This window comes from Strongylocentrotus purpuratus, unplaced genomic scaffold, assembly GCF_000002235.5.
Source record: "Strongylocentrotus purpuratus isolate Spur 01 unplaced genomic scaffold, Spur_5.0 spur5_scaffold_15, whole genome shotgun sequence".
NCBI lineage: Eukaryota > Metazoa > Echinodermata > Echinoidea > Camarodonta > Strongylocentrotidae > Strongylocentrotus > Strongylocentrotus purpuratus.
The window spans coordinates 34,848,879-34,859,228 of NW_022145600.1; the positions used below are offsets into that span (position 1 = coordinate 34,848,879).

At 38.7% G+C, this 10,350-nt stretch overlaps 1 protein-coding gene across 1 annotated transcript; it reads right to left on the reverse strand.

Annotated features, from left to right (window-relative positions):
• Positions 1–691: 691 nt before the first annotated feature.
• Positions 692–10,093, reverse strand: LOC100893208 (F-box protein SKP2B-like). Its single transcript, XM_030986089.1, has 4 exons — positions 9,872–10,093; positions 5,570–5,752; positions 4,557–4,739; positions 692–928 (listed from the first exon to the last, which is right to left on the reverse strand). Exons 1-4 carry the CDS (start codon positions 10,091–10,093, stop codon positions 692–694), a joined length of 825 nt encoding a protein of 274 aa, XP_030841949.1.
• Positions 10,094–10,350: the final 257 nt, after the last annotated feature.

Consider the following 10,350-nt stretch of genomic DNA (forward strand, 5'->3'; position numbering starts at 1 on the left):
AACTAATGTCCTGGCTCGGCCGGCTTCACATTACATTTCACCTCTCATTAGTATCATATTCCACTTCAAAAAAACTAAATCTTCATATGAGCTTGAAATTAATAGATTTTGCTATTTATCAACGAAAATGAAAGAAATCTAATGACAAACCTTTTAGGGCAGATAAAACCACAAATTGGCTTTTAAGTATGTGATGCCAGATACATACAAGGTCATACGAACCTTGGCAAATACATATGAAATCTTTATATATAAATGCTTATGCCAAGACACGTTTGAGAGAAAACAAAAGAAAACATGTAAGCACTACTTTATGTCAAGATATGCAGTGGGCCGTATGCATAAAAAGTAGCAATTGCTTGTGCTAGCCTTTTACTTGAATCCGTATGCATAAACATAAGCAATTGCTTGCAAGCAAATGCTTTTGCTAGCAAGCACAAGCAATTGCTTGATGTCCGCAAGCAATTGCTTAAAGATCAAGCAATTGCTTAAAAACGTATGCATAAAACGAACCTTTTGCTTGTTCTTATAAGCAATTGCTTACGTTTTTTCAAGCTCCGTCATAGCAGCTTGAGCTCTTGCTTAATCGGGACGTTCGCGGTTAAGCATCATGTTTATGCTCGTTATATTATAGAGAAAAACCAAAGTTGTACAGGAGTAGAATAAATCGAGAAGAAATTGCTCCCGAGACCTATCGGAAACTATTCCGATTCGACAAAGAGAACGTTGAGTGGTTAGCACACAGGTTCATACCTGAACATGATGAAAAACGGGGAGGATGTCTGACAACGGTGGAGAGCATGGAGGCTACCCCACACGCATGACATTTGAATACACTACTAGTATGCGAAACCCGCCTTTGTTCTCCCATGAATGATGTTCGCACCGGCGTGACGTCGCTATTGTTGAGATCGTAAGCAATTGCTTGCTGGAGGCAAGCAAAAGGTTTGAGCACAAGCAAAATGTTATGCATACGGATTTAAGCAATTGCTTGAGCTTGATCTTTTGCTTGACAAGCAATTGCTTGTGCTTGAAGCAATTGCTTGCAAGCAATTGCTACTTTTTATGCATACGGCCCATTGTCTATAGCTTGGTTAAAGGGCATTATCAGGGGAATTCCTAATTCGTGTATTCTAAATACTAAATATATTCTCTTAACCCTTACTGTACTCCACTTTTTGAATGTGATAACTCATTATTCATATGAAACTTCTTTTTTAACACAAAAAAGTTATTTTAATGTAATTAATAATGATAATTTATGCAAATTTTGATGCGATTTTTATTTTATTTTTTTGTTGTTGATGACATGCGCATACTAATTGTTATGTAACGCCTTACAGGTATATCCGATTTCGACGAAAATGGTATCAAAATGTGCGTAAGACTTGAGGGAGAAAAGTCATGAAACGACAATTCAAAATTCCAAGCGGTTGCGACGCAATCTCCGAAAATGTCGAGGGGGGGGGGCCTCCCAGGCCCCCCCCCCAGTACAGTAAGGGTTAAGAGACCTCTGAATAGGCCATCAGCATATAACATCAACTAAGAGCAAAATGTATTTGTCAACAAGACTAGTAGATGAATTTACTATATATGCACAAATTGCTGACCACCATTGTTTCAAAGTCATTCACTAACTAAAAATGGATGTATTACATGCACTAATACACATGATAGCAAAAATATTCCTTGCATCTACTATTTAAAGACGTATCCTTTGCATTAAATGCAAAGCAGAACAAGAAATTGTGGCTTCTACATGTAAATCAAATTGGAACATAAAATAGTAATTCATGTTGAACAAGGTCGAGACAGGGGTCATGTATATACTGCACTCACTGACACAAAGTACATTCATTTCCATGTAAATTGACCTGTGATTCTTGACTACGGTACATGTATGTGATCCTAAAAATCTTATATTAATTGATATAACGATAAGAATGTTACCAATCCATATAAATGGATGTATGCAATTACAATAATATTCACTTGACAAACTATGAATATATATTTGATAAAGTAACAACCATTTATAAAAAGATTAAGTACAAGGAATGAAAACGATGCTCTTCACTTTTATTTAAAAAGAGAAATTGCACTTAACGGAAATGTTTATAAGGTTCTCCATTAGTTCTAGATGTATCAAATTCTAATATCAAATATCAACATGTTCTGGAATAATGCCACAAAGAGTGTATAAACATGGGACATTGAGGTACATTAAGTGGACCCTTTTCCACAAATGAAACCAATTCCTAGGTGTAGGAGTAAGGGCAATTTCACTCTATTTTGGAGTGGAGATTTGATTTGATTTGATTTATTTATTTCTGTTTGATTTTCTTTTTCTTTTGCATTTTTACAAATATATAACAAACAAATATTGCAAATTTACACATGACAAAAGAATAAATGTAGAATAAGGTATGGCTGGGTGTAACTAATCGAGAACATCAAACAGGAGGGTTGACAAAATAAGCAAAGCTTGATAGTATGACTACCCTCAAAGGATACATAATAATAAAAGGGGGAAAAGACAGAAAAAGAAGAGAAAAGAAAAAGGGGATGCACATCAATATTCACAGACTTATGTGGAAGTTGGATTTCAAATTGATATATAAGGATTTTAAATAAGAAAAGAAATGCAAATTTGAATACTGAGTGGCCAACTTGGGATACAATAGAATGAGAAGACTCTCAAGGTTCGGATAGTAAGAATGTGAAAGTAAGATCAGCCAGCTGGTTTTAAACCTGGGCCTGCGAGTCAGAGCCTTGAAATGTTTGTATAGAAGACAGTGTTTATTCAGTATCCCAAGTAGGCCACTCTTTATTCATACGTGTATTCATACCAGGTCATGGAAGGTTATAATCAACGTTTCAATAAATGGAAGCAAAAAAAAGTAAACAGTACAGAAAATTATCGAGTTTTGTAACGATGGGTAAACGAGGAGAATTTATTTTGTTGATGGATTTAAAGATAATGAGCAATAAGAAACTTTTTCACCGCTCTTTTAAAGGATAGCATTGTATTCATCGTTTTTATTTCAGGGGGTAGTGCATTCCAGGTATCAGGGCCAGAATGTCTAATTGAGTTTTGAGATGTAACCTTTTTCTGACAAATGGAGTTTTGATTATCTACCCTGAGGCACATAAACATGTGGAAGCATTTCCAAGATGGCAGTAATGATTCTAATTGACAAAAATATGATCATCTAATTATATATCCATTTGTGAATAATGACTAATACAATTATTTCTCTATAATATACTATTAATATACCATCATTGCCCATATGTTAAGAACAGGGGTATAGTGGATCAGGGGTGTTTCTGAAGTTTTCAATATTTAGGCTTGAGGGCCAGTCTATTTTATCTGAGGGTTGGTTGATATGTATCTTAAAGTGGGCATGTCGCATAGGAATTCCTGAATCAAATTTCAGTCCAGTCCACCAGCGTTTATCAAAATACACGTAACGTGTAATAATTTGCAGCACACATGATTTTGCAGCTGCTATCCCGGTGAGATCAAAGTATAGAACTATTCTAGATTATGTGGTACTGTTTGCAATTAATCTAAACAATTAAACAGTTCCAAAAATGTCACTTTTCTTTGTATGGCCTTTACCCTGAATTACTCAAATAGCATGAGTAGGATTGTTGTTGTTGTGTATCATATCTCATCTAAATGACATATCCCTGCTATCAATTCGCAAATTAACAAGATTTTTATTCTGAGGCAATAACTATATAACCATATACCTGAATGAATACATTTCAAAATGTTTAAACTATTTATCATATTTCCACATTGTCTGAATTGATTCTCAATGGTTGGGGAATCTAATAACTATCATTAAGGGACGATGATGAGGTTTGCCCACTTTACAGGTTAAAATATTATAAAACTGTATATTATGGAGTTACTGTGTGACGAGTTCTACACTATTTCAGTTATTATAAGTATGCTCTGTCAAATGATGAACTTGCCAAACGTTTTGAGATGATGACAAAGATCTATCTTGGATGATGACATGAGAAAGACATTCAAATACAAACTATTGTTGTTATGGTTACCACGTAGACCATTTTGTCTGATCGATCTGACAGAATTCACCGGTGTCGAGATTCTTGGCCATGATAAGATTTGGATCAGCATTGGGGAGGCTATGGGAGACGTATACCTTGTCATTACAAACATCCTATACAGTGAGAGAGAGAGAGAGAGAGAGAGAGAGAGAGAGAGAGAGAAGAGAGAGAGAAAGAGAGAGAAAGAGAGAGAGAGAGAGCAGGAAAACAAGAAAGGGCGGAAAATGACAGATGAAGATGAATACTGATTATATATAATAGGGTATACATTTGACTCGCCTGAATTAATTCTAAAGGGATGACTCAAGAAAATGGACGGTTTAAAATCACAAATACACTCTATTTTATATGAGAAATTTGCATGCGATAATCATACATGAATGGTATTATGGTTTTATAAAACATATTATACATGTATAGTAAATTTTTAAAACACATGTTTAACTTCCTCAATAAACAATGACACTTACTTGCAGGTAGTTTGTTGCTTGCGTTGTAACCTTACTGCAGCCTGATATAAACAGAGTCTTGAGATCAGGGCAGTTATTGGCGAGAGCAAATATACTCTTATCTGTGATGCAGTGGATTCCGGTAAGACCGATAAACTCTAGAGGGCAGCATCTTGTCAGTTCAACGACGCCGTTATCCGTCACCTGTAGAAATACACACAAAAAGACTCTTTAGGGGAAAACTAGAGATGATAGATTTACCCGTTGTCTTTCCATAAAGTTCATAAACATGAGTAAAACACACCAGTCAATGGAAGGGTTGGTTTTAAAAGAAATTTTAACAGATTTTAAAAAGCAGCAAAATAGAACAAAAATGCAATTTAAGTGTGAATGACTAGCCCTTATTTCCTAATGACAAACAATATTGAAAGTACAATGCAAGACTTATTTTATATAAGGACCTCAAAGATTCAATTTCTTAATGACAAACAATATTGAAAGTACAATGCAAGACTTATTTTATATAAGGACCTCAAAGATTCAATTTCTTCATTACCTATATCGTACACTCCCTCACACCACATCTCTTTGAGAGGGTAACCCATTATTTTCTGTGGTTGGCACTTTTTGATTAAGGTGATCAACAATCGATAGTGTTTTATCCAAAGGCAGATTTAGATTTAGTAGCCCTATCATCTAGCAAGCATCCCTTAAAATGTTATGATCTTGAGCCAACTGTTTATTTCACCGTATCCTACTCCTCCACAATTAATCTATACAAAGAACAAACCAGGAATGACTAGGCGTTGTGGCGTGCGCCTCTAATCCAGCTAACAGTGGAAGTTATAAACTGATTCAGGCGAGGACGTAGGTTCGAAACGGAGTCACGTCTTTCGGATGGTGACGTAAAAAGGTCGGTCCCCAGACGTCAATAATCACATCTGATTGATACACGTCTGTAAAAACCCAATACACACACACACACGACAAGCCTAGAATGCAGATGAGACTGAAAATATGAACCAAGTTTTCACCTGATTAGTAGCTGAACGGCGGCCTAAACGACCATATTCTCCCAGTGAGATGTGCTTCAGACGAGGCATGTGGTTTGCTATGGAGAAGAGCAAGGTGTCATCAACGCACTTGATTCCCGCCATGTAAAGCTCGGTCAGGTTCACGCATGCTTTACTCATATCTAGCAAGATATCATGGTTCAACTGAAAGAAAAAAAAGAAAATGAAGAAAACTAGATGAAGGTTCGACTGCGCGCAGTCGAAAATGATGCCTCCGCCATATAGCAATTTTACAAACCAAAACAGAAGCAATTTTTAAAATTCAAGTTTGATTGTAATCCATTAACAGGTACTTAGAATATCATGATTAAAAGCTACTTTTCATATACATGTATGTATGACCCTTTGATCTATGACCTCATGACCCTAATATCTAATCAGTTCATTGGCTCTGCAAGATACATACATGCAGGCGCGGATCCAGGGGGGGGGCCGAGCGGGCCTTGGCCCCCCCCCCCCCGCAAAAAAAAAAAAAAAAAAAAAAAAAAAAAAAAAAGAGAAGAAAGGAAAAGAAGGGAGAAAGGAAAAAAGGAGAAAAAGGGAAAGAAAGAAGAGGAAGAAGAAAAGAAAAGGGGGAAGAAGGAGATCGGGGGGCCGAAAGGGCCTTGCCTCACAGGCTGTTAACCCCCCCCCCCCCCCCCCCCAATCAAAAAAAAATAAGAGAGAAGGAAGGAAAGGGAAAGAAAAAGGAAAAGAGGAGATACTGGCGTACTGATAGGGGGGGGGGGGGGCTTGGGGAAATCAAATTCAAACGTGGCTTATTTCTAATGCTGAAATGACATAATTTCCGAAATTTTTCCTCACTTTTTAGTAAATTATACGTTTGTATGTGTTTGTTGGAAAATGACTAATTCCTAAATTTACAACCAGGCAAAAAATAGGATTCTTGAGATTCCTACATGTCAGGGCCCGAGGTACGGCGGGGATCGATAGCCTCGAGCCCCCCCCCCCCCCCACTTTTCTTGAAAAAGTATATTAAAGAGAAATAGAATAGAATGAGAGCAAGAAAGTAAGAATAGTTAACTGCCAGTGTTAACAAAATAATGAGGCATCAAAATATGCTCATCTGACCTTGATTAAATGCCTAAAACCCCTAATCTAGGGCCCTACGGCGGGCCCTTAGATGATGATCTGACGGTAATTTAATGCCTAAAACTCCTGATTTTTTGGGGCTCCGCCCCCTGGATCCCACGCCAAATAGTGACTTGCCAGTGTCACAAAATAATAAGGGATACACAAAAATATGCTCATCTGACCTTAATTAAACGCCTAAAACCCCCGAGCTTCCGGGGCCGGCTCCGCCGCCTCGACCCCACCAGGGGCCCTAAGGCCCCTGAATGCTTATCTGACCGTAATTTATTGCCTTAAACCCCTGAGCTTGCGGGGTCGGATAAGATATCAAGATGTGTTTATCTGACCGCAGGCGCGTAGCCAGGGGGGGGGGGGGGGTGGGGCGGTTTCCCCAATCGGAAGAGGAGGTAGGAAGAAAAAGGAGCAGACGAAGAACATCTTTGAAATTCAGACAAGGATTAAGAGTAAAAACAACGGTACAACGCATCGTTTTCTCTCTAATAATAAAACGTCAAAGCCTCGCGCAGGAGGGGAAGGGGGAGGGGGGTGCTGAATTCAGACGAGGATTCAGAGGCGAGAACGGTAATACGAATCTTTAATGATTTAATGAAATGTAAAAGCTTCTGCGCTTCGCGCGGGATGGAGGGGGAACTAAATTCCGATGAGGATTATTTTCGACAACGGTACAATGAATCGTCTTCTTCTCTAATGATTAATTGAAGATTAAAAGCTTCCGCGCTTTGCGCGGGAGGGGGGAACCTGAATTCAGATTAGGATTAAGAGTCGAGAAGTGTACAACGAATCGTCTTCTTTCTTTAATAGTTTAATAAAACGTCAAAGCTTCCGCGCTTCGCGCAAGAGGGGGAGGGGGAGGAACTGAATTTAGACAAGGATTAAGAGTCGAGAACTGTACAACGAATCATTTTTTTCTCTAATGATTTAGTGAAACGTAAAAGCTTCCGCGCTTCGCGCGGGAGGGGAGGGGGGGGGGTGAACTGAAATCAGACGAGGATAGGTCGAGAACGGTACAACGAATCGTCTTCTTTCTTTAATTAGTTTAATAAAACATCAAAGCTTCCGCGCTTCGCACAAGAGGGGGAGGGGGGGGGACTGAATTTAGACAAGGATTAAGAGTCGAGAACTCTACAACGAATCGTCTTCTTTCTCTAATAATTTAATAAATCGTAAATTTTTCCGCGCTTCGCGCGGGAGGGGAAAAAACTAAATTCAGACGAGAAATTTTTTCGAGAACGGTACAACGAATCGTCTTCTTTCTCTAATAATATAATGAAACGTCAAAGCCTGGGAGGGGAAACTCCCCCCCCCCCCCGCATTAGGTCACTGTTGGTCACCATAACGTACCAATATTTGGCTCGCATAATTTCAAATTTGGGCCCCCCCCCCTAAGAAATCCTGGATCCGCGCCTGCATACATGTCTTGAGTTTAATAGTAATCCATCCGTCGGTTCTAATGATAATGCGATCACAAGCTATTTTTGCATATATGATGAGCCCCATGACCTTTGACCTTTGACCTCATGACCCCTAAAATCGAATCAGTTCATTGGCTCTGCATGATATATACACTGTCGCTCATATAGTTGGAATATTTTTTTTTTACCCCAATTTATGGAATTATTTTGACAATGATTTATTCCTAATAGATCTAGATAATAGCATACATTCTCAGATTTTATTGAATAATAATTTGCCAGTTTTTGTTTTGCGTAATGAGGATTAATGCCCCACAAAAGGGCACTATATAGCACATCGACACGGTTTTGATCCTGGGGCCTCACAGTTACGAGGCCAATTGCTTGGCCACTGAACCATGACTGAACGCAGCGGGGGCTAGGGTAGGGGGCAGTTCCCACAATTAAAAAAAACACAAAGAAAATGTAATAAATTTGCAATAATTCATTGCATTTTCCCCCGGCCCCCAACATTAAAAAAATCCTCTGTACGACCATACGTTATGACACAAGGCATGGGCACACAGAATTTCTTTTTCTAGTGGGGACCGGGGGAAATTCAATGAATTATTGAAAATTTATTGCATTTTCTTTGTGTTTTAATGAGCCCTGTGATCTTTGACCTCGTGATCACCAAATCTAATCTGTTCATTAGCTCTCCAAGATACATATATGGCCTAAGTTTGGCGGGAATCTATTAATCGGTTCTTGAGATATTGTGATCACGAGCTATTTTTGCATACATAATGAGCCCTGTGACCGTTAATCTCGTGACCCCCAAATCTAATCAGTTCATTAGCTCTGCAAGATACATACATGACCCAAGTTTGGCGGGAATCCATCAATCGGTTCTTGAAATAACGCGATTAGGAGAACGGGACGTACAGACGGACGGACGGACGGACAACCCGAAAACATAATGCCTCCGGCTACTTCGTTGCGGAGGCATAAAAATGCACAAACACTTAACTTTTACTATCTTTGGTCGGTCAATAGAACAAACTTTGACTGCTACAGTTGTCATTTGTCACACATGCATGAAGTTAATCTCAAATATAATGTGTACAATGTGGCAGTGCAGGGTTCCACTCATGGATGGCGAATGAGGAGTACCCTGGTGGATAGAAGTAGATTTTTTGAGATGTCACGCATTTTCCAAAGACTCCAGCCTGATTATCTTTGGAATATAAGAAGAATAAGGCTGAAGAGGCTATGCAAAAGGTCTGTTTGACATGGAGAATGCAGGGTTATTGAAAAGCCCATTGTTGAATTTGCTGATAATGAATGGACAAAACCTAATGGCTATATCAAGTTTTAAAATGATTTAATGATACTTTTGTTCTGAACAAATAATCACAAAAATATTGGCTTCTAATAATGTGCCTTTATACTGTCACAGTCATGTTAGTGCTCTTGATGCTGCCATGTTACTATGGTTTTTCTGGAGCTGCTATAATATCGTTCAAACTGTACAAGCTAGAAACCGCTTTCTACCAGGTACCCTATATCTACAGTTGGGCCAAAATATACATTTTCGGATCCCATGTTTTGTTGTAACCAATTGCCTAGTGAATGCTCCCCATAGCTTTAATACATGGACCATCCAGTTTCCCCTCAGTTTGTTCTCCCTTTGAGCCATGTAAGTACGAACTCTCAACCTCTTTGATTGAAACTATACCACCACAGTGCTCCTTAAGAAGTTATAAAGCACAAAACTCACATATTTGCACCGGGTCCCGTACATCCTGAGTAGTGTCAGGTTTCTAGATCTCTCCTGATCTCTGAACAGCATCCTCAGCGACTCATCGGTCAACTTCATACCTGGTCCCAAATGGATCTTCTCTAAGGATGTACAGTTCTTGACGATAAGCCTCAAGATATCACCGGTCATGATCTGATGGTAGCCTGTTATATTCAAGCATATCAGCTGAGGCCCAACCATCTCGAAAAACTGTAAAGTGCAGTGAAGAAGACACATGTATTGTACCTCCACAAGTTATGAATGTTGAAAATCAAGTATTGTGGTACAATAGTAATATTACACATGAGAGCAAACCTCTCTTTTTTAAAGAATGGTTTAGAAAAGGCATTATAACAATGAATGACATTGTAGAAAATGGACGTTTTCGGCCAAGAGAACATATTTGTAGAGTGCTTGGCTCAAATTCTTTGCTAGTTGATTTTATGTATACGAAGCTT